This window comes from Cricetulus griseus, chromosome 4 (assembly GCF_003668045.3).
Source record: "Cricetulus griseus strain 17A/GY chromosome 4, alternate assembly CriGri-PICRH-1.0, whole genome shotgun sequence".
NCBI classification, from domain to species: domain Eukaryota; kingdom Metazoa; phylum Chordata; class Mammalia; order Rodentia; family Cricetidae; genus Cricetulus; species Cricetulus griseus.
Window position 1 is genome coordinate 79,090,242 of NC_048597.1, and position 25,516 is coordinate 79,115,757.

Sequence of the window (25,516 nt, forward strand, 5' to 3'; positions counted from 1 at the left end):
AGTTCACTGCAATCAGAGGCCCTGACTTAGTAGATCTCAGGGACATCTCGGTTATTAGTCACTGGCATGTCTGACCAAACACCTGCTAGTTCTAGAGGTCTTCAATACATTGTGGATGGGAAGTCAATAATGGGTGGTGCCCAGTACATAAGCAGTTCTGTTCCTGGTGGTGGGAGCAGGAAGCAGCAGCCGTTCACAAGGCTGAGGGGCAGGAAGCAGAGAGAACAAGGCCAGAACCAGTGCTGGGTATAACTCCAAAGGCCTGCCCCTACCGGCCTTCTTATTCCAGCTGAGCCCTACCTCCCAAAGGTCCCACAAGCTTGAAAACAGAGCCACTAGCTGGGAACAAATGTTCAAAGCGTGAGCCTGGGCTGGGGAGTTGGCTTGGTGGGTAAAGACAGTTGCCACCAAGCCTGACAATCTGAGTTTGATCCCCAGGACCCACAGAGTGGAAAGGGAGCACCCTCTCTCACAAGTTGTCCTTTGACCTCTTCATGGCACATGCTTGAGAGGGAATGAGCCAGAGCATACACACACAAATAAATAAACAAACAAATAGGTAAGTAAATAAATAACATCAAATAAATAAATGTAAAAGAATATTTTTCAGGGGGCTGGAGATATGGCTCAGGGGTTAAGAGCACTGACTGTTCTTCCAGAGGTTCTGAGTTCAATTCCCAGCAACCACATGGTGGCTTACATCCATCTGTAATGTGATCTGGTGCCCTCTTCTGGCACGCACTGTATACATGATAAATAAATACATAAATCTTAAAAAAATAATATTTTCAGCTGGGTGTGGTAGCACACATCTTTGATCCCAGCACTCAGAAGACAGAGGCAGGCAAATCTCTAAGGGTTCAGGGTTAACCTGGTCTACATAGAGTGTTCCAGGTCAGGCAGGGCCACAATGAGACTCTATTCCACACACAGAGAAGCCTTCACCCTGGGATCCTGAGACCTCTGCTGTGCCACAAAGACATTTTCACTGTTTGACCTGAAACGCACTAAAGTTCTTGGTGTGTTCCTCTTCAGAGTACTCAGAGACCTTGTTTTTTCCACACAAGGACATTCTTAGAGACCCTCCTTGCCCCCAACCTGGCATCTGCTAATCCATGACATCCCAGATCCAGGAGCAAAATGAACCGGACCCAGTGTTCCAAAAACTTGTGTCCATGAGCAAAAGTGTCCAGGGGACATCTACCCATACAGCTCTGCAGGTCTCCCAGAGGAAACACCTGAGCAAGCAGCCACCGGGACTGGGAGGAAGCAGTGCCTTTGATAGATACCAGAACTCCGGATGGAACAGAAGGGTACCAAGTACAGCTGCCACAGTGATGTGACACCTGGGTCTCCCAAGGAAAGACTCCAGGAGTGCTAAGCCTGGCCTCCTCTAGATCTTCCTTTCTATGGCTGCCTGGCCTCCTCCCCTCCACAGAAGGTGCTGGCTAATGCACCTCTCCCGTGCAGATATGTGGAGCAGGCCTGGGTCACCACAAACAAAAGCTGCTCACTGTCATCATAACTGCCATCATGGGTCAGCTCTGGCTTCAGAGAGCCCTGGAAAGCACAACACAGCTCTTCCTGAACATCACTTGCTTCCGTCATCACGTCATTCTGTGGGTCTCTCCCCCTGGTCCTGTTTGTTCATCCTTCCCTGGCTCTATGGTTTGAAACAGCACAACCAGGAAGTCCGTCAGTGTTCCCTGCCCAATGCCCTGAACTCAGATGAGGTAACCACACTGGTAGACATGGGGCACAGCATTCCTGTGCTGGGCTTTTCCTAATGTGAAGGGAACAGCCTATTTTAAAGGGATGACTTGCACCAGCTGGGGACACACTTCAGTAAGCCACAGCTGCTGTGGATCCCGGGTCTGACTCATTGTTCAGGAGTCTCCGTGTTGCTGGAGTACCCTTCTCTAAGTCAGCAAAAGCATGGAACTCTAACACAAGAGCAAGCGATTCTCGGTGCAAAAATCATTTAAAATGCACACTAAACTACTTTCCAGTCACAAGTGCTGATATATGCCTGTAACCCAAGCACCTAGGGAGGCTAAGGCAGAAAGACTATGAATGAGTTCAAGGTCAGCCTGGGTTACATAGCAAGACTCTTAGAAACAGCCCCCCCCCAAAAAAAGTGAAAAACTAGGTATAGTCATATACATCTTTAAACCAGTAACATGGGGGACAAAGGTTTCTGAGTTCCAGGCCAGACTCATCTTCCTCTTTATAGTAAGACTTGGTCTCAAAAAAAAGGGAAGGGAGGGAAGAGGGAAGGGGAGGGAGGGGAGGGGAGGGGAGGAAAGGGGAGGAAAGGGGAGGGGAGGGGAAAGGAGGGTGATTGGGGGATGTAGCTACATTGGTAGAGCACTTGCCTAGCATGCAGGAAGCTCTGGGCTCCATCCCCAGCTCTGCATGTACTGGGTATAATGATCTACATGTCTAGTCCCAGCCCTGAGGAGAAGAAGCAGGGAGGCCAGAAATTCAAGGTCATCTTAGCTTGGGATCAGCATAGGAGCGAGACTGTCTCAAAGTAAAGCCAGTACCCCACCCACCTACTTTTTAAAAAACTACTCAGCAACAGTGATAAGGACCTCCTTAATAAATGGTCAGCCTTTCTCTAGATAATGAATGCACTTTAAATTTGTTTTTTCAAAAAGGGGCTCTCACTATGTAGCTCTGGTTGTTCTGGAAATTACTTTGTAGACCAGGCTTGTTGTTGGGACTTTCTTTTGGGATTGCTAGCCTTCAAATAATGATACAGAGACTTATTAATAATTATGAAAGCTTGACCTTTAGCTTAGGCTTTTTCCCAACTAGCTCTTATAACTTAAATTAACCTGTTTCTATTCTATGTTCTGTCACATGTCTCTTTACCTCTCGATTCTTTATGTCTGACTCCTTCTGTATGTTCCTCTCTCTGCCTAGAAGTCCCGCCTAGCCTCTCCTGCCTACCAAATCTCTCCTGCCGAGCTATTGGCCATTCAGCTCTTTATTAAACCAATCAGATGCCTTAGGCAGGCAAAGTAAAACAGATATATGTCTTTACAGTTTTCTCACATATCCCATAACACAGGCTGTCCTCAAACCCAAGAGATTGCCTGCCTGTGCCTCCCAAGTTCTGGGATTAAAGATGAGCACCATGGCCATCCCCGGGTGGATTCCTCGGAGCACTTGGGCATGCAAGTGTGTGTGTGTGTGTGTGTGTGTGTGTGTGTGTGTTTTGGTTTTTCGAGACAGGGTTTCCCTGTGTAGCTTTAGAGCCCGTCCTGGAACCAGGCTGGTCTCGAATTCACAGAGATGGGCCTGCCTCTGCCTCCCAAATGCTGGGATTAAAGGTGTGAGCCACCACCACCCGGTTGTGTATGTGGTTTTAAAGCTTTGGAGCTGTCCTGGAACTCACTCTGTAGATCAGGCTGGTCTTGAACTCACAGAGATCGGCCTGCCTCTGCCTCCTGAGTGCTGGGATTAAAGATGTGCACATCCCCACCCCACCCCCCAGAAATTCTTCTACTGTTAACACAGACATCTCAGGATTTGCTGCCTAGGGAATGGTGCCACCCACAATAGGCTATGTTTTACATCAATTAAGGTAATTAAGACAACCCCCTACAAGCCAACCTAATCCCTCATTGACACTTTTCCCCCCTGGTGACTCTAGTTTGTATCAAGCTGACAAACTAACCACCATGACAGCTTTTGAGGAACGGATTGACCATTAGGTGAAAACTGTACAGAAAGGGTATATTGAGTGATTTGAGATGTCTTTCTGTATGTTGTGAATGTGGGTTTTTTCTTACTTCTGTATACCTTATATGCTGTGAATATGTTTTATTACCACTGGTTAATAAAGAAGCTAATTTGGCCAACAGCCAGCAGAAAAGAGCCAGGTGGGAAATCCAAGCAGAGATACAGGGAGAAAGAAAGCAAGATTGGCAGCCACCAGCCAGCCACCGAGGATACGAGACATGTCGAAATGAGGTTACACCACAGTCAGGTGTACTTTCTAATACATAAGATTATTAGAAATTGGGAGACACCATCCAGCTGCCAAAGGAGAAAGATGTCCAAGCATCACCAGTAAGCCATGGGCCATGTCTTGATACACAAATTAATAGAAATGGGCTAATTTAAATATAACAGCTATCTAGTAAAAACTCTGAGCCATTGGCCAAACAATTATAATTAATTTTAAGCCTCTGAGTGATTATTTTATATGCGGCTACAGGGCTGGGTGGGACTCATAAAAGAGTAAAAGCTTCCAGCTACAAATGAGGAGCTAGAAGGTTTGTGGCTCAAAGCTCTTATTCTAGAATGCAGAAAATGCTCTTTATGGCTCAGCATCTCTCCAGCCCCCTCCCCTCACTCTCTCTTTCATTAAAGATTTATTTATGTATTTATTTATTTTGTATGAGTGTTTTGCCTGCATGAAGATCTGTGCACCACATGTATGCCTGGAGTTCAGAAGAAGCTGTTGGAACCCCTCAAACTGGAGTTACAGATGGCTGAGAGCTACTTTGTGGGTGCTGGGAATTGAACCCAGGTCTCCTGCAAGAGCAACAGGTATTCTGGGTTTTTTGGTTTTGGTTTTTGTTTTTCAAGACAGGGTTTCTCTGTGGCTTTGGAGGCTGTCCTGGAACTAGCTCTTGTAGCCCAGGCTGGTTTCTACCTCACAGAGATCCACCTGCCTCTGCCTCCCATGTGCTGGGATTAAAGGCCTGGGCCACCACTGCTTGGCCCCAACAGGTATTCTGAACCATGGAACCATCGCTCCAGCCCCCAATGGTCCTATTTTTTAAGGTGGGAGAAATTGAAGTACATTAAAAACATCATTAGTCAGCTGAGAAATGGAAATAGAAGTGAAAATTACAATGAAAAGCCCCTGGCCTAGGGGGATGTGCGTGGGTAAAGCCCTGGCCTTGCCCCAGGACATGAATTCAAGCCCAAGAGCCCATGGGGAAAAGAAATGAAAAGAAGCAAACCCTGACAGCCATGAATGGTGGTGCACACTGGGAAGGCAGGACCGTGACAGCCATGAATGGTGGTGCACACTGGGAAGGTAGGAGAGGAGGGTCCCTGGTGCTTGCTGGCCAGTTGGCCAGCCTAGCTTAGCTGGCACATTCCAGGCCACTCAGAGACCAACCCTGTTTCCAGAACAAGTGTTTTCCTCTGGCCGTGTGAACACACACATGCGTATCAAAAAGAAAACAGGGACTGTGGTGACAACTGCAGAAGTCTGTGAAGGTGCTGAAATGCCATTTAATTAGATGCTAAAAACAGACTATTTTAAGGTATAAAAGATACCCCATGAGCTGGGCAGATGTCACATCATGAAAATTTTTATTACAGATATGTTTTTTTCTAAGGCAGACCCAGCCTGTCAGAAACAAGTAACACAGGCTGCAAGAAGCTGCAAAACTGATGAATACTCAGTGTAGGAGCTAGAGAGCCAGCACTGAGGTGGCAGAGGTAGGATGATCTCTGTGAGTTCAAGGCCAGTCTGGTCTATGTACAGTTCCAAGACAGCCAGAAACCACAGACACACAGATACTGCTTAAGGAGCTGCAGAGCTGGCCCAGTGATTAAAGGCACCTGTTCTTGCAGAGGACCTGGGTTCAGGTCCACATAAGGTGGCTTACAGTCATGTAAAACTCTAACTCCTCTGACATCTCTGGCCTCCTTGGGCACATGCAAATACATGGTATTATACATGTATTCACATGAAAAAGTCTTAAACAAAGAAAATGATGTATCTGAACATCTTGAAGAAAGAAAGGAAGGAGAGACAGAGAAAACATTGAGTTACTGACAAGTAATTTGCCAGGCATGGTACAACTCATGCTTGTAATTCCAGCACTTAGAAGGCTGAAGCAGGAGGCATACCATGAGTTTGAGGTTAGCCTGGGCTACAGAGAAAGACCCTGTTTCAATTAATTAACCTCTTCTTGGTTGTAAGAGCCAAGAAAAGCAGAGAGGCCAAAATGATCATCATCAATTACAAAGAAAACTAAAGTTCAGACAATAGAAAAATAAACGTGGATGCATTAGTTACTGTTTTATTGCTGTAAAGAGAAACCATGACCAAGGAAGCATTTAGCTGGGGGCTTGCTTACACTTTTAGAGGGTGCATGGTGCTGGAGCAGTAGCTGAGAACTTACATTCTGATGTGCAGGCAGGAGGGAGAGAGAGCGAGATACCTGGCTTGGGCTTTTGAAACTTCAAAGCCTACCCAAGTGGCACACCTCCTCCAACAAGGCCACACTCCTAATCCTTCCTAAACAGATCCACCAAGTGGGAACGAAACACTTAAGTATATGAACCTATGGGGGCCATTTTCATTAAAACCACCACACTTGGCATATCCCAATCTTCAGTATATAAAGTATTAAATACAATCAAAAACTCTGATGTGCTTATTATTTAGAGACAAGGTCTCTATGCAGCCCAGTCTTACCTGAAACTCAAGACCTCCCTGTCTCATCCCTACCCCCTTTTTGAGACAGACTATAATGGCCTTGGCCTTACTGTGTATGGGGCTGCCTTGAACCCTGATCCTCCTGCCTCTCCCTTCCCGGTGCTGGGATAACGGGCTTTTGACAAAACACCCTCAATGATGGGCAAACCACTCTATCAACTGAGCTACATCCCTAGCCCCTAAAACCTTGATTTTCAATTGAACTCAGACTGTGACCTCACTGAACAGGGAGAAAGTGAGGGGATGGTGCAAATGGCTCATGTCACTAGATAATGTTTGAAGTTTTAAAACCTAAGAACTGTCAGGACTACTACTGTAGTTTTGAAAGATGCACCTGGGGCTGAGGAAACAGCTCAGGTGGCAGAGGGCTTGCCAAGGAAGCAAGTGCTGGTGATCCCAATGCTGGGAAGGTGGAGACAGGCAGATCCTCCAGGCTCATTGGCCAGCCAGCCCAGCTGGTAAGGTGCAGGCTGGTGAGAGACCCTGCCTCAGAACAAAACAACAAAAAAAGCAGAAAGCACCTGAGGACCAACACCTGAATCTGTCCTCTGACCTCCACATGTACACAAAAGCATGCACACCCAAACACTCCTCCTCATCCCCCCCAGAACTAGCTCACAGCTGACTGTCACAGCCTCTTGGGAGAGCAGAGTGGGAAGAAGGGAAGGTTGGCAGGGAGCTGGGATTTTGCTTTTACTTGGTCTTAAGTAGCAATGAGAAAGCATTCCTTTAACTCTACACATCTGACTGGAGATGACAGGCTTTTCAACATACTGGGAGTGCTCTCACTGGCAGGGTCTACTTTGGTGCCCAGGTATACTCTCCCACCTCTGAAACTCGGAAGCATCAAAAGTTCACCTTGAGCTATGCAGTGGCTGTGATGCAACAGCTCACCTGGTGTTCCTGAGCAGATCTGCAACACAGCGGTCATGTGTGGACACAGGGAGACAAGCAGAGGTTCTGACTGCTCATTCCCAGAACCTGTGCCTATAGACTGGGAGAAAGCTCAAGTGATCAGGGAAACACAGAAATTGGGCACTTCGTGGTGGATGACACTGAGGACTCTGCGTTGAGAAGAGCTTAGGGTCTCAGTGGTGGAGCTCCTGCCTCAAATCTCCCAGTGAGGGATGATGTGGGTTTGGCTCTCTAATTGAGCACCTACTGAGTTAAAGGCTTTCTTGTGTTCTGTGATAGAGCAACTACAAGCCTAGGGAGATTCATCCCATCTAACACACACACACACACACACACACACACACACACACACACACACACACACACACACACACTCTCTCCTTGGATTCCAAATCCATTTGACTATGATGCACCAGTTTGTGTAAACTCAATACTATCTAATACAGAGTAAAACCCATGTGTAAATCCATGTTTAGATTTAGTAATTTCTCTCTATTTTCACTTTCTCACTCGGTAACCCAGACTCATTACAATGTGCCAGTTGGCTTTGAACAATAACAACAACAAAAGAACCACATGTGGCACATGGAGGCGTGTGTGGGGGATTCGAATTGGGCAGCATCCTCAGAGGGTCCGAGTCTCTGCTGAGGTCACTCCCAGGTCGTGGTGCACAGGCAAGGAGGGTTCTCTAATAAATCAGGGTCACTTATCTATGGACCTTAAAATGTGGACCAGAGGTCTGATTCTCGTCATATGTTTCATCTGATCCGAGGGATTTCTTCAGCTGGTTGAAGGAGAGAAGTCAGGGACATCCATAAGGAAGGGGGGTGGAAAGAGATAATGCAAGAAGACAGTTTTCAGTCCATGACTAGAGATGGACAGAGGCCTCCAAACATCAGGTAAGTACCCCATCAACACGTATACTGACCTGGCCCGGTGTGACATGGATGGAGCAGGGGTGACCCTGTGCCTAGAACACCAACAGAAGAGCACACCGTCTCAAGCTGGTGTTTTCACCACCAAGAACAATTACGGACATGTTAGTATGCTGAAACCACATGCAGCTGTAACAACACCATCCCACATGCAGGGTGGTGTTAGAAGTCGGTGGAAGCTAGAAGCTTCAGGAATGGGAAAGAAAAGGCCTGGCCTGCCTGACAGGCAGTCAGTGGAGATGGATAGTGAAGATGTTGTTGCTGGTAGCTCTCAGAACGGGAGAAGCAGACCTCAGAAGTGGAGACCAACAGTGCTGCCAGTAAAGGCCAGGGGTGCCAGGTGAAGGGGTAGGACTGGAAACAGGGGGAAGAGAGTCCTTCACATGTCCAGGCTGGGGGCTCACTGAACTGAGTCCTGAGGGCTGAGGTACAGCAGTGGCATAGAGAATGGGTGAGGCTCTAGGTTTAATCCCCAGTAGCCAAAGGAAGGAAAAGTAAGAGAAAGGGAGACAGAGAAGGAGGAAATGAGAAGGGGAGGGAAAGGAGGAAGGGGAGGAGGCAAGGGAAGGGGAAAGGAAGGAGAGGGTATAAGAAAAGGGACGGGAAAGACGAGAAGGGGAAGACAACAGAAGGGGACCAGAAGGAGAGGAAATGGAAGAAGTGGAGGAGGTGAAGGGGAAAGGGAAGGGAGCCCATGTGTGGAAAGTGGGATTTATTAGTGATGACTCAAGCATACAGCTGAAGAACTTTCTAGGGGAATGTGAAAGGTGTTATCTGGTTTCCACTGCTGCTTACAGTGAAGGAAAAGAAAAGGGGAAACTGCCAGATGGTGGTGGTGGTGCATGCGATTGTTAATCCCAGCACTCAGGAGGCAGAGAAGGCGGATCTCTGAGTTCCAGGACAGCCAGGCCTACACAGAGAAACCCTGTCTCAAAAAAAAAAAAAAAAAAATGCCAGGCGGTGGTGGCGCACACCTTTAGTCCCAGCACTCGGGAGGCAGAGGCAGGTGGATCTTCTGTGAGTTCAAGACCAGCCTGGTCTACAAGAGTTAGTTCCAGGACAAGTTCCAAAGTCACAGAGAAACCTTGTCTTGAAAACAAACAAACAAAAAACAACAACAACAAAAAAGCAACAACAACAACAATAAAAAAGTGTTGACAGTTCTGGGAATTAAGAAAACAGCCAGGACAGGGTGACTTGGAAAGTGCTGGAACACCCTACTCAAAAGACAAAATCAGAAAAACGACTGCCCCAAATGTGGCACGGAAGGAAAGCCCAGTGAGGGTGTGGACAAGCCTGTAAGGAAACTGGAGAAAGATAAAAGGCCCAGGGCATTGCTGGAGATGCAGGCAGTGCTGGAGCAGGCACAAGGCCCTGGGTTCCATCTCCATCCAAAACAGAAAAAAACAAGAAAGTAAATATTTCACAGCTCTCAGCTGGAGACATGGCTCAGCAGTTAAGAGCACTGGCTGCTCTTGCAGAGAACCTGAATTTAGTTCCCAGCACCTACATCAGGTGGCTCCAACTTCCTGTACCTCCAGCTCCAGGGGATCTGACACCTTCTTCTGGCCTCACTGGGCACCAGGCATTCCTGTAGTTCACATACATGCAAGAAAACCACCTATACATGTAAAATACAAATAAATAAGCCTTAAAAATAAATAAAGGGGGCTGGAGAGATAGCTCAGAGGTTAAGAACACTGTCTGCTCTTCCAGAGGACCTGAGTTCAATTCCCAGGAACCACATGTAATGAGATCTGGTGCTCTCTTCTGGTGTGTGGCATACATGCAGCCAGAACACTGTATACATAATAAATAAATCTTTAAAAAAGAAAGAAAGAAAGAAAGCCCTCACACTTTACTAAATCTCACAGGAGACTCTTTCAAGGGATGGAGGGGTTTCCCACGGATTTTCTCAGGCCAGAAGACCTCAAGGAAACTTAAGAGTACTATTTGACTATAGAGGCTAAAAACAGAAGGAATGAGTTCAGAAATGTGTGTGGGCGTGGCTTTTGTGCAGTGCAGTGAATTCCCAGGAAACACCATGCAGCCCACAAGGCTCCTGAGAAAATTCTATCAGTGGGAATGACCCAGACTGAACAGGACAGAGGGTATACAATGAACAGAAACTGACAGAACACTGGTTGACAAACACACTGTCACCAAAAAGGATGGGTGCCCCAGTATGGAAAGAAGAACCCAGCAGGTGGCATTAGGGGTGCAGGGGGCAGGGTCAAGAGGTTATCCCCAGGCCTGAAAATTTCACCCAAAAACTATGGCTGGTGGATTTGAAAATCACTTGGGACCAGTGACCCTGTTCCACCTCCCACTGCCCCCTTGCTGACACTGTCACTTGTGCCTGTCTTTTCCACTGCAGGCTGGGGGTGTTGGGCAGGCAGTTTGAGTTTCAAAGGCTTGCAAAGTGACCAAGGGGCTGGAGAATTTGCTCCTCTTCCAAAGGACCCAGGTTCCACAGTGAGCACCAGGCAGCTCATGACCACCAGCAACTTTATGGACTTTACCCAACGCCCTCAGCCACACCTCATGTAACTTACTAAGATGGTTAGACTTAGGGCTTAACCTGAGGACACCAGATGACCTTTGAGGTAGGGTGAGTGCATCCTGCATGTGAAACACGGGTCTGGATCACTGAGGTCCAGGTTGGATTGTGGCCACGCAATGACCCCACCTTGAATATGAGTGAGACCTGTGAAGATGACGTATGTCATTCCATGATCATGGTCAGTCATATGGCAAAAGAAATTTCTTTGGTTATAAACACATTTAATGGGCTGATGATCTGGCTCAGCAGGTAAGAGAACCTGCTGCCAAGCCTGATGACCTGAGTTCAATCCCCTGAACCCACATAGTGGAAGGGGAGAACTGACTAGAGTTGTCCTCTGACCTCCACGTGTGCCATGTCACACACAGAATAACAAATGCTAATCAGTTCACACAAGGTTCACTCAAAGAGAGATTATCTAAATGATAATTATCACAAGCAAACACATGAGCCTGTGTGTGTGTATACGCATGTGTGCATGTGTGTATGTGAAGGGCACAGGTCAGTATCAGTATCTTCTACAGTTGCTCTTTTTATTTTTTGAAACATGGTTTCTTGATAAATCCAGAGCTCACTAATTCAGCTAACTGCTAGCCAGCGAGCCCCAGGGATCCTCCTGGGGTTGTAGACACATGTTTGCCTATACGTAGCTTTTACATGGGTGCACAGCAAGCACTTTACACACTGAGCCCCTTCCCCAGCCTACATGAGGCTTTCAAAACATAGAAGCAGCTGAGTACTCAGAGAATAAGAGGGAATTACTATGTCCTACAGGCCTGAAGATGCTGTGCCCTTCAGAAAGCTGTATTTAAGTGCTTGTGGACTTCAAACCTTTGTGTGTTGTGAAACAGAGAAGGTGTCATGGCCTTTCAGCAGTCATTCCTTCCTCTCCCAACACTATAACCCCTGTGCCACTGGAAACACCATTTTCCTGTTTCTATTGCAGACAGACTGGTCATGTGTAAGTTCCAACTGATGAAAGATGGAGCATATCTTGCTGGGATATGCTCCACAGGTGGAGGACAGAGTGGAGACAGTGATGGTTAAGCTTCATTGCAGCTGGATTTGGAGCCACCTAGGAGACACGCCTCTGAGTCTGGGAGGGAGATTCTGGAGATAGTTTAACTGAGGAGAGAAGGCCTACATGGAATAAAGGGCAACACTATTATAGGACTGGGATTTTTTTAAAAACAGGAGAAACAAAGCCAAGTGCCAGAATTCATCTCTCTCTGCTTCCTAACCAAATACAAGATGACCAGCTGCCTCATGTTCCCGCTGCCACAGTTAGGTCTTCTCTCATTGTCATGCCTTCCTTGACATAATGGACTGTCCCTGCAACTTGAGAGCCCCAATAAACTCTTCTTTAAGTTGCTATGGCTGTTAGTTTTGTCAGCGTGACACAATCCAAAATCCCCTCTGACCATGGCTGTGGTGGTGGTATGGGGGTGGCTCTTGACTGCATTCACTAAGGTGGGAAGACCTGCCCACTATGGGTGGCACATTTGCCCACTTAGGGGATTCTGGATTTTATAAAAGTGGATAAAGTGGGCCAGTGAGATGGCTCCATGGGTGCTGGAGAGATGGCTCAGCAGTTAAGAGCACTGGCTGCTCTTCCAGAGGACCTAGGTTCAATTCCCACCACCTACATGGCAGCTCACAACTGTCTGTAAACTCCAGTTCCAGGGGATCTGACACACACACACAGACACACCAATGTATATAAAATTAAAATAAATTATTGAAAAAAGAAAAGGCTCAGTGGGTAAAGGCATGTATTACCAACTATGACAGACCTGCATCCCCTAAACCCTAAGCAAGAATTCTCCCTCAAGTTACCCATTTTAAAAAATGTTTAACAGATTGTTATTTATGTATGTGTCTATCGTGAACACCTGTGTAGGTACCCCAGGAGGTCAGAAGAGGGCATCAGATCCCCTGGATCTGGAGTTACAGGTGATTGTGAATCAGCTGGTGTAGGTGCTAGGAACAGAACTCAGGTCCTCTGAAAGAGCAGGAGGCATTCTTATCCCATGGGCCACCTCCCCAGTCCCTTAAGTTACCTCTTGCTTTCTGATCACATCAACATGAAAGTAGTTAATACATAGAGATATTTGGGCCTTTCCCCAAATCACCCTGCCCTCAACAACCCCGAAGAGGAAAGGTGTGAACCAGTGAAGTAGGGCCAAAGGTGGAAACAGCCCAGGGCTCTGGGGACCAGGGAAGCCACCCTAGTAGTCCTGAATGTAGCACCCAGTATGTGGAGAGAAACAGACCTGTATCAACTCCAGAGATTCCCTGGCCAACTGCAACTCTCAGTTCATCTCCAAAGGGTTTGTAAAGCGTCACCTTCAAGTACTGCATTTACCCAACACAGACATGGCCACTGCAATCTGCTGCTCTCCCGCCTTTCTTCACAAAAGGCAAACAGCTCAAGTCAAACTGCCATTTTTAATTTAACTAATCCCTGTGATGGTCACTGTTGTCAACTTAGTAGAATCCAGAGTCACCTGGGAGATTGGCCCCTGGACATGACAGGGGACTGTTTTATGTTAATTGAGGTGGGAAGTCCTGCTCACTATGGGTGGCACCATTCCCTGGCTGATATCATGAACTGTACACATGTAGAAAGGGAGCTGAGTGGCAGTTTACATTTGTAGTTCTCTGCTTTCCGCCAATAAAGTGTGTTTGTCTGCTTCTTGCTCCTGCCTCCGTGCCTTCCTTTTCAACCTGAAGCCAGAATAAACCTTTTCTCCTTTGGAATGCTTGTATAAGGTTAATCACAGCTAATGGAAAGAAATGAATACAATGATTTTTGATCTTTGGTCTGTTTTGAGACAGGGTCTGGCTAAGGTGTCCAGGCTGGCCTGGAGCTTGCTATTTAGCTCAAGCTAGCTTTGAACTTGTGATCTTTGGGGATCTTTTGCTTTAGCCTCTTGAGTGCTGAGATTCCAGGGGAGAACCAAGAGGCAGGCACCAGTCATGTTACACAGTTACACTGCTTTACATTGTATTTAAACTTTATATAAATCACATCACACTTGACATATTTTGGGAGGATTTGCTTTCTTCCTCAGCATGACCATCCATTTTCATCTTCATGGGGTATGTGATGCTGTGGCTTGTTTGATGTCATAGATTTTGGATGTTTACTTGGAGAAGGTGGTACTCCCTAGTCCTCCCCACTGATGGCTATGTGCATTGTTTCTAACTTCGGGCTATCATCTTCTTGGTTATTATCACCACGCCATTAAAGGAAGGTACTGTTTTTGCATAGCACACTGCTGGTAACCAGAGGGTGTGTGGAGTTCTCAGTGAAGTGGATTGATCACCAAGATCAAGCATATTGGTACCTACAGTGTGATGCAGAGATCTGAGAATTTAAAAAAAAGTGGAACTCCAGGTGTGGACCTTCGGTGAAATGCCCATGCTATTGTTTATTGTAAGCGTAGCCCAGGCTGGCCTTGAACTCCGGTTCCTCTTATCTCCACCTTGAATGCTGGGATCAGAGGCATACATCACTACACCTGGTTTTAATTTTTTTTTCTTATTTGTGTGTGTTTGGGGGATGGGTGAAGGAAGGAATGAATGTGGGCACACATGTACCACAGTTAGAATACAGATATAGAGATCAAGTTTTAGGTGCCTGTTCTCTACTTCCATAGTGGGTTCCAGAGATCGAACTAGAATCATGAGGCTTTCACAGCAAGTACCTGCTGAGCCATCTTGACAGCACTGGCTAATTACTGATTTCTTATACTACTACAGTCATATGTTAATACTTAGAAATAGGCCGACCCTTACTTTGATTTACTATGGGCTTTTACACATGCCCAGTAGTTACCAGAGAATGGTGTGCATTTGCTAGTTGTTGAATAGAGGGGTCTATGGTAAATGTACATGGGATTATCCTGGCCAACTTGCTGGGGGTAGGGACAGCGATAAACCCAGCACAAGCCATCTGCTGCTGTATTAGCTGTCTCTTCACTCCACAGGGCAGAATTAAGTGGTTGTGACAAGAGACCTTATGGCTTCCCAAAGCTCAAACTATTCACTGGCCAGCCCTTCCTAGGAAAAGTTCAGCAACCGTGACTACGTTGCCCACAAACTTGGTGTTAGTGAAACACTGATTTTAAGTGTTGTATGGTAATGGCATATTTGAAATCTGTTAAATTTTGCTTTGCTATTTTCGGTTGGAGCTAAGTGATTTTGGACAAGCAAATCATAAAGCACCCCACTTTCCTAGCATGGTCTTTCCCATCATTAATTTGGGGCCCTCCTGTCCCTGTCACCATGCCAGCTTCTTTTCTTCACTTGCATTGCAGGTTTGCACTTTCATGTGCTCACATTCTGAGTACGTTTCTTCAGTTCAGCAGCACCCACACTGACAGTCTCCACTTCACTGCAGCTCTTCCTCCTAGACACTCCTCTCCTCCACACTGACAAATCTCCACTTACGTGGCCATGGCTCCTCTTCCTCCAGGACAATATCCACTTAAACAGTCTATCCCTGCTGCCCCCAAACCCTTCATCATACCCCTTCAGATCTGACTAAACAGACTGGTCACCAACTCCCAAGCTCCAGTCATCTTCCACCTCAGCATCCTAAGGGCTGTGTTAACGGTCCTGGCACCACCATACCTCAATTCCCATCTTCCTTTTTAAAGTCTTTCCTGAGTTGATATCTGAACCCTTTGTGTGTCCTCCACAGGGACTACACCTTGTACTTTCCACTTCATAAAGTTGGAAAAGTCACCAGCCCCGCCACCTCCTTCAGAACAGTGAAGTAGTTCTGGGCCCGGGGAAGCAGCTCAATGGTAGAGCACTTGCATTGTGCATACAAGGCCTTGGGTTCCATAAAAATAATAAAAATAAAAAAGAACATCTGAATTCTTACATCAGACTTAAACATTTGGCCAACGTTTTTAGTTCCAGGTTGTTTGGCATTTATTTTTATTATGTTTATAATGGAGAAATACATTATCTGCTTTCAAAATAGTGCTCGAAAATACAAGGAGTACAGATACCGCGTAACAGCAAACTCCAGGCAGGACACACTACGCACATCACATGAAAAAATAGTCTGGTATTCACGTAATAAAAACTAGACTTCAAAAGTCCCAAGTTTCCAGCTTGGTTTAAAAAAAAAAACAGATATAGTTACACAAAACATTTAATAAACAATTTTTCCAATGTGTAAACAAAATGAGACTAAATTTGTGCCTGGCAGTCTCAACCAGACAGCATGGCTATTTGAAATGCAGAAGCCATGAGCTTTTCACCTGGTTTATTAGCTGGTAGAAAGGCAAGGTGAACTTGCACAGGGCGAAGGTGTGACAGAGATCCGGTAGTCTAGGTATCAGAAAATCTCAGTTAGTGCATAGCTTTAAAGGAAAAAGACTATATTCCAACACTGAAAATTAATCTAGAAGGACAAGGGAGGGGTAAACAATTTTGGTTTGACCTGGAGGAAATGGGCAGAATAGAAAGGAGCAGTCTTAGAGGGATGGGGAGGGACAGATACTGTTGCCTGTGTCTGAATTAAGGAAGACTAAGCTATCATTCAACAACAGCCATTGGTCCTCATGGTTCCTACCTATGGGGGTTTCTGCAGCTTTATTGAGATGCAGTTTTTAACTTAAATGTATCCCTAATATCTGGTAAAAGAGTAGAAAGCTGACTAGATGTCAAGTGCTTTCTAGAAATTATTTTTTATGACTATACACACAAAATCCAATAAATTCTGGGACTGCATTAAAAAAATAAAACATGGCTTAAAGTTCTTGGAGTAAAAGTGTCTTTTTGCCTACATATTTAAAATTGGAAACTAGTTTTCTTCCAAAGCAGATATTCTGTGATACAGAAAATCTCACATCTGTGGTGATCAAGAAACTGAGACTGGCAATTTGTTTCACAGATAGAACACGGACCCAAGTGAGATATTAGCCATGGAGTCTAAATCTGGTGTTTTGTGCCACATATCACAGAACTTTTGGATTCACACCATGGTTTGGATATTAATATTCTAGATCTTAAAGAAACAACATGCATGTGTGCTTGATGCAAAGATAAGAGGATGAAGGCAAAAGGTTTTCTGTTTGAGGACAAATGATTAAGGACAAAAGAATGTGAAACTCCGAGAAAATACCTAGTCGCTGATTATACATTCTCCAAACAATTCTATAGGTAAAACCCATATACCATTTCTTGATCTTGTCCCACAGAATCCAAAACTTAGTAATTATGGTTCTGATGTCAAATAAATGCCCTAAGAGTTGACATTCCACTTTAAATGTGCAGCTGCCTCCTGGGAACTGAGATATATTACACAAAAATAGCATGCAACTTTAAGATTAGTAAAGAAACCTTTTGAGAGAGAGAAAAAAAAAACCCATGAAAATTCACCAAAGTGGAAAGTCAAAAATGAGTTCTAGTCCTAATGGAAAAATTAAATTACAAATCCCATAAAGTGCATCACTAAAATGAGGGGTTCTGATAGTTTGTATTGCAAGTTTTCCCAACAATGGATCAATCATAAATCCAATATTAATGTCAGTCATGGACAGAAATGAACACAGCTGGAGGGAATTTTTCTCTTTTTGAATAGTAGTCCTTTGAAATAATAACTACTAGTGACATGTTAATAATCTGAGGCGTGAGTAACAGTACTTCTGGTTTTGAATGCTAATCTGGACTTTGGTTCAAGGTTAGGCCAGTAAAGAAAGTTACCAATCAAGTATGAATCTACTTTGAGTCATATCTAGACTGGTTCCCTCGTTTTCCTTCAACATCTGAAAGCAAAAAGATGAATTTGCAAGAATTTGTGTAAGGGCCTTTGAGGTGGTTTCTATCCATTCAATCTGTTTTATTGAACTCTCAATAAAAGGAATAGGATCTCTAGGAAAAACAGGGATATCGGGCTTATCTGTTCCCAGGTGTTTCCTGAGAGGCCAACAGAGAAGCTGCTGTCTGAGTAGTGTCTGAGCTGCACTTGTCTATCTGGTTCCTCCCCTTCTGTTGGGTTTTTTGTTCCTTTCTTATCAGGTGAGAAGGTCTTCTAGACTCCTAGTATAGGATTGGGTATGTTCGTTGCTGTATTTCCTGAAGGTCTAGATGGATGGTTTACCAGATGTGTTGAAGAAACCACTCTGGTCATTGTCGGCTTAGGTGGTGGTGAAATGGTAGGTTGTGAGGGAATCTGAGGAATGCTTTCACTCAGGGCAATCCCCGAGCTTTCTATGGGCCTCACATGCTGCAAGGAAACTTCAGGAAACTGTATGTTGGTCACTGATGCTGTCATAACAGCCAGAGCAGGACTGCTTCTGCCCTGAGGGTTCCCAGTCAGTGGGCCTGTCTTCACAAGGCCAGTAGGTGAAGGTGCAGACATACTATTTTCACTGTCCACAGACAAGAGAAGGCTGCTGTCATTCACGGCTGTCAATCTTACCCCTTCTGTTAAATGGGTTTCCTTTTTCTGAAGAACATGATTTGGAAGTAGTTGATGAAGTTCCTTTCTTTTTAAATGCATTGCAGCAATTTTCATATCCATCTCAAACATCTTACTATTTATTGCTTGTCTGTAAACTGTATCTGTGAAAGACTGAATATCATAGGTGAGATCAATACTGAGACTTTCAGAATTTTCTGGCTTCTTCAACACTAACCCAATCACCCACATGGTACGAAATTCTTCCTTATCAACATTTTCTTTGGGGGCTGGAAATGACTGGGGATTCACGTGTGCCAGAGTAATGAATTCATTCTTTTCTAGGCTCCCAACCAGGATTCGGATCTTTGACTCCACCAAGCCCACCCACTCTAAATGTTGTTTCTCTGTTGGTGCACTTGCCAGAAGTACAATATAATGCTTGTATTTTTGAAAAAAGCTTGGAGCTTCAAAAAGTTTGGACCATTCTGCCTTATTCAGCAAAATTTCATGTGTGATAGCAAGCCCTTGCTTAAACTCCTCAATCATGACCATCCTGGTTGAAACAGACACATTGTATGTGGAGTTCTGCTGCGGGTATGCAGGTGTAATTATAGGCATAAGATGGTACCTGTCACTGGGATTCACTCTGGGGTCCCACACAGGCAAGTTAAGATTTCGTTCTTCCGGTTCTTTTAACAACACCGGATTTGGCCATTCCCACTCAGAAAACACCAAGAAAAATTTACGTACTAGAGTGGATGCTATTGCATTTGGATAGAGCTGGCAAGTTCTTGCTACTAGCATAGCCCAGGAAACACCTCCAAGGAAACCCAATATATTGGAATAGATATTGTGGCATTTGGCCCATAATTTGATGGCTCTCAGTGTTAACCTGAAGCTGTCAATGTTTGGTACTAGATGTAAAATTTCATCAGTTACCCGGCAACCATTAAGACTTCTTATGCACCTAATATCTAAATTTTTAAGCAGACTATCATCTCGTAGGTCCAAATCTTCCGGAATAGTCTGCAATGCTAATCTTGCGAACAAAATATCAATCTCTATCCCATCAAAACATAGTTTGATAACTGGCACAAAGGCCTCCTCAACAGCTCTTAAATCTTTTACTTCCTCCTGTAGTTTCAATTTGTCATAGAAGGAGGTGAAAAAGTCATTTCGATCCACGTGTCTTGGTGCAACGCACAACGCATCGATATCGGCACCTTTCGTGTGTACTCCTAGTCGGTAAGAGCCAAACGTAAAAATTTTCCCCCCAACATTCTCAATTACAGCTTGTGGAAGATTCCTGCTTTCACTGATTTCTCGGATCCATTCCTTCACCAGATTATTTAATTTCTGCAAAATTAAAATCCTGCGCTGCAGTTCCTCTTCCTCTTCAAACACCCCGAAGGGCTGGAGCGTCTCGATCAGCTTCTGGGTGAGTTCGCGGTCTGTGTCCTTGGGGGCGGCCAGGCTGATGGGGGACGATATGCCGTACTGCTTCGGGGCGGGAGCCGGCTGTTGTGCTCCTTGGGTGGTCACCGCAAATGGCATCATCTCTAGCTCCCGCGCCGCCAGGGCACCTGCCCCGCCACCGCGACCTCGGCGGCCTCTGCTCGGCTCATGATCCGAAGGCGCGAGGGGCGGGCTCCTGCCGGCCGGCCGTGTCGGCCCCCCGCTCCGCTCCGAGCCCGCCGCCTCAAGCGCTTCCCCTGGTATCCCTCCGGGCCAACATGGCGCCGGGCTCCTCAGCGGTCGCGTTCCAGAACCGACGGCGCACGCACGCGCCTGCGCACCGGCCGATGCAGCTGCTGCTCTCACGAGATTAGAGGAAATTCTCGCGCTGGAGGGCTTCCGGAAGAGCCATGCAGCAGGCCCAGTCCTGCCCGGCAGCGAGAAGTCACTCTTTAGGGGGGAATGCACAATCCTGGATCCTCGAGCGGAGTCCAGAGGATGCTCCAGCTAGACCCAGAGTGGCAGTGGTGCTCTCACCAGGCCCTGGTGTCACTTTTGGGCTGTTTCTGGTTTCCTTGGCTCCTGCTGAAAAGTTCCTATGAAGCCAAACTATGGCCCTTTGGTCGTCTTCTACCAGCCACACTCAAAATCTCTGTCCTCAGTGTCCCGTGGTTCCAAAATGGTTGTGTGTGCAAGGTAAACTTGCTGATCTTATAAGGGCACGCTGGAATTCCTCTGCATCAGAGTACAAGTCCTATTCATTTCATGGCCTCTAGAAAATTCCTGTGCCTGAGCTTGGCATTTGCTCTCCCCGACATTTCTTGGTTCTCTTCATTTAGAAACACGATAAACCACCCGATTCTCCCCGTACCCGGATCTGTGCTTGCTTGTTCCTGGGTGATGCCAGATCGCTCACTTCTCCTTTCTCACTTCAGCTGTTTGTAGTCTGCAGTTTAAGCGTCACTGAAGTGCCCTGTTTATTTATTTTAGGGGTACTGGGGATGAAACCTAGGGCCTGCACTCTACCGCTAAGCTAGAGTCCAAGCTTAAGTATTTTTAAAAATACTTACCTTTTGTTACTAGACGCATTACTGTTCCAGTTTCACTCCTGTTACTGACAAAAAAAACAACTTAGGGGTAAAGGAGTTTATTTGGTTTACAATTCCAGTGTACAATCAGTTACAGGGAAGGTGAGAAAAACTTTAAACACTAGCCCACACCACATTGGCAACCAAGGGCAGTGAGAACAAATACACCCATACTTGCTTGCTGTCATCAAGGAGAAACATTCCTGTTTATACAGTTCAGGATCCCTTCCTTAGGGACGGTAATGCCCACAATGGGCTGGATCTTCCTCTATCAATGAACTGTCAAGACAGCCCCCTACAGATACACCCACAAGCCAGCCAGATCTAGATAATTCTTCATTAACTCTCTCCAAAGCTGGAGAGAGAGCTCAGGAAGAGAGGTGGAGGAGTGCCTGCTGTGTTGCTTTCCCAGGGTATAAAACTGGTTCCCAGCTCAAAACTACCTGGTTTAATGTCTCTGGCCTCTGGGCTCCTGCACATACATCCATACACATAACTAAAACTGATAAAACTACACTTTTAAAAGAAACGGACTTTCTTTCTAGTTGATTCTAGATTATGTCAAGTTGACAGTTAAAGCTAACCAGCACAATTATCTTGTCCTTTTAAAACTACATCTCTGTTTTTGTAGTTGATACTCTGTTTTCATGTTTTCTTTCTACCACCTCTTCAAATATGGTGAGCAAGCTTTAGTATCCTATAGTCAGTAATGCCCCTGAGAGTGCTCAGCAGCAGTTATTACAGGCAGTTGACATGGGTGATTGGCCTCAATCTCTGTGGAAGAATACCATATGCTTTTAACTACTGAGCCACTGCTCCGACCCCAAGCTTAAGTTTTCAAACTGACAGATGTCTCATAGGGAAATTATACTTTCATAACCATTTAAGATCCTGGTTCTAAGGAAAGAGGCCAGTCAGTAAAGTGTTTCTGTGTAAGCATGGGAACCTGAGCTCAATCTCTGGAACCCGTATAAAAATTGGGCACAGTGGTGCACACTTGTAGTGCTAGAGAAGGGGATACAGGCAGATCCCTGTACTGAAAGACTAGCAGAGCCAGCTTGGTGAGCCATAGACCAATGAGGTGGACATATCCTGAGGAACAGCACCTGAGGTTGTGCCCTAGCATACACACACACACACACACACACACACGCACACACATTCACCAACGCACGTACACAAGGTCCTATGGTTGATCCTCTTTTCTTCACCCTCAGAAATGTCTTATTTAGGACGAGGTACTAACCTATAATTTATAATGTTCACTCATCATTTCTAGCTTCTTTGGGGGCGTTGAAACAGGGTTTCTCTGTGTAGCCCTGGCTGTCCTGAAACTTGCTCTGTAGACCAGGCTGGCCTCAAACTCAGAGATCTGCCTGCCTCTGTCTCTTGAGTGCTGGGATTAAAGGTGTTCACAACCACTGCCCAGCCATTTCTAGCTCCTTTATATATTTTCCAGATTTAATCTAATCTTTGGTTACTTCCATGCTACCCAATTCAGTGAATCCAATGATCTTCACTGTGTCTGATCCACTCATGTTTAGCCAATAAGGCCAACACACCATACTGGTTCCTATTGTCTGTCTCTGAACACTTTCTACCTTTCTTGGCTTGACTTCTGGCTTCTCCATTACCTTCCTTCTGGATATTGGAGGTCCTCCAAGATCTGCATAAGCCCCCATCCCTCCTCACTGTATAAACACTCATTACCTGCATGTTCTATCAATTTCCACAGCTTTAATATCACCAACCAGTTATGATGGCTTATTCATGTAATCTCAGCATTAGAGAGGCTGAAAGAACATCATGAGACCCTATCTATAACAAATATCACCACCCACTTACTGACTGACTTTTTATAATAAGACTCTCTTTCCAGCAGGGCAGTGGTGGTACATGCCTTTAATCCCTGGACTCGGGAGGCAGAGGCAGGCAGATCTCTGTGAGTTCGAGACCAGCCTGGTCTACAAGAGCTAGTTCCAGGACAACCTCCAAAGCCCCAGAGAAACCCTGTCTTGAAAAACCAAAAATAAAAAGAACCTCTCTTTCCTAAACATCAACCATGTGACTGCAACTTTGCCACCAACTTTTGGATCTTTCAAACTCTGCCTTTTATATGGAACACTTGGGAAACACTTGCTACACAAGCCTCAGAACCTAAGTGAGATCTCCAATCCCACAGTGGATTGAGAACTGATTCCTAAAAGCTGTCCCTTTACCTCCACCTGTATGCTGTAAATAATAAATAAGAATGGTTAGTCTTCCCCCATAAGCTGTTTCTCAATGTAGTCTCTGCTTAGAAAATGGCACCTCCATCTACCCTGAATCCAGGCCTTCATTCTTGGCACCTCCCACTTTCTCGTTTTCAACATCTAATTCCCTTACCCACCCTCTTGATTCTACTTGCAGGAAATATTTGGACTCTGTCTGCTTCTCTCCCCCTTGTAACTGTAGTCTAACCTCTCGTGAAACTTCTCCAATCAACTCATTACTGACCTTCTCAAAGTATTCTGGTCCCCGGAGCCAGAATGGTCTTGTACCTGCTTTGGTGGCCTCCTCTACTTTAACGTCCAAAGTAACTCTCTAGACGCCACCTGCCCAGCCATGCTGCTTGTTTCCTCTTGTCCCTGAGTCTTCAAACAACACTGTTCCTTTGCCCACAGTGCTCTTCCTGCCTCACCAACTACCTACTGCTCTTTAGCCATGGGTGTGTTACCATCTTTGACAGAGGCTGGATTAAAGTTCGACTCCTCAGAAGAATTTCCTAGACCCATAACTAAATCATGTTCCGTAGTGCTTTATAACACCTTTCCTGTCTGGGGGTTGAGCCTGGGTCCATACACACTCTAGGCAGATGTCTCACCACTGAGCTGCATCCCTAGCCTGAAAGCTATTTGTAGTTATTTTTCCTGATAGACTTTTTTCATGTGTGTGTGAGAAAGAAGTGTGTGCATGTGTGTGTTGGTTGCACACACTTGTGTACACTAGTGGCGTGCCTGGGTGGGAATGGAGGCACTCTCTGCCTGATTCTTCTGAGTCACAGTCTTTTTCCAAACCTGAAACTCACAGTTTTTGGCTATGCTGGCAGTCAGCATTCCCCAAAATAAATGAACACTAAAAAGGCTGAATTTTTGTGCAATAGGAAATATATATAATACAGGTCACTGGGGCCAGAGAGATGGCTCTGTGGCTAAGAGCTCTGGCTGCTCCTCCAGAGGACCTGATTTAATTTCCAGCACCCACTTGGCAGCTCGCAATTGTAACTCCAGTTCCAAGGGACCTGACACCCTCCCACAGGCACACAGGCAGGCCAAACATCAACACACATAAAAATAAAAATAAGTAAAATATAAAAAATAAGTAAATTTAAAAAAAGAATTGCTTAGTTTGTAAGTCATCAGTGAACCATGACACCCCCAAATACACATTCCCATCTGAGAATCCCAATCTGTGCCACGTAATAAGAACAATGAAGACTTGAACTTGGTGAGGATCTGATGGTTTCCAGGACTCTTTACATGTGCACACACACACACACACACACACACACACACACACACACACACACCTAAGTGGCGTTCCCACTCCCAAGCCAGTGTACTAACACATGGAAGGATCTGGGGCTCCTAGGGGCAGCCCCTCCCCTGGCCACCAGTTTTTCCTCCACAGCTGAAATTCCTCCCTGGGTAAAAGTTGTCAGAATCAAAATGGAGTTACTTGTGTCAAACCTTGACATTAATAATTAAGTTGGGGTATTAGAAGAGAGGACATCTCACAAGCACATATATGACAAGAGCAGCACAGGAGATAGAACCACAGCCTGAAGGCTGTTCCCACCTCATTCAGAAAAAACTTCTCAAGGGCTCCTGCTTGACGTCTACTTCTTCCCTTGGACTGCCAGCCACCTACTGCAGCTGAGGGTGGCCATTTCAGATCACCTCATGCAACTTTTAAAAGCATGTGTTCTCATTAAAAGCTCCCTTCTTTGCCATCTTGAATACACACATGACTCTGTGACACAAGCAGTCCCACTACAGTGTTCATTCCCAATTACTAAATAAAGACTCTTGCTGCCAAGCCTGAGTTTGATCCCCAGAACCAGATGGTGGAAGGGGAGTACCAACTCCCACAAGCTGTCCTCTGACCTCCAAATTTGTGTCAGAGTGTGCACCCCCAAATAAGAAAATGTAATTTTAAATTTTAAAAACAAAATTGTCCTTATGTGTGTTATTTGTTTGATATCTGTAATGCCCTCCAACCCCCGAAACATCTTTCAAACTTGGTCTCAAAGTTCATGTCTTTCAAACATCTTACATCAGTGATGACTTGACATTCCTGGTGCAAGAGACATCTCCAGCACTGGCTCATGACAGTGTGATGGGATGTCCCTCCCCTGCCCATGTGCCTTTTTGTACATTGATGCCTTTGGTAATTTCAGACTGCTGAAGAAAAGCTCTGATAGTTTTGGTTTTCATCAAACCACATGAAATAAATATTTCTCAAAATGAGCCTACCACCAAGCACCCACTGCAAAAAAAACAACTCCCAGATAGAAAGAGCAAAACCAACTGATTCCCCTCTCACCTTCTCCCAAAGTCAGGAATTAGTCAAAAATTAGTTTCAAACTGTGGGTGGTGTTCCTCTCTCATCTGAGCACTA

The 25,516-nt window shown here is 45.5% G+C and overlaps 2 protein-coding genes across 2 annotated transcripts in view; both read right to left on the reverse strand.

Moving 5' to 3' along the window:
- Radil (Rap associating with DIL domain) overlaps positions 1-25,516 on the reverse strand; it is a 57,300-nt gene that overhangs the window by 24,932 nt on the left and 6,852 nt on the right. The window lies entirely within an intron of this gene.
- Positions 17,943-19,871, reverse strand: Papolb (poly(A) polymerase beta). The gene has a single exon (XM_027413541.2). It carries the CDS (start codon positions 19,869-19,871, stop codon positions 17,943-17,945), a length of 1,929 nt encoding a protein of 642 aa, XP_027269342.2.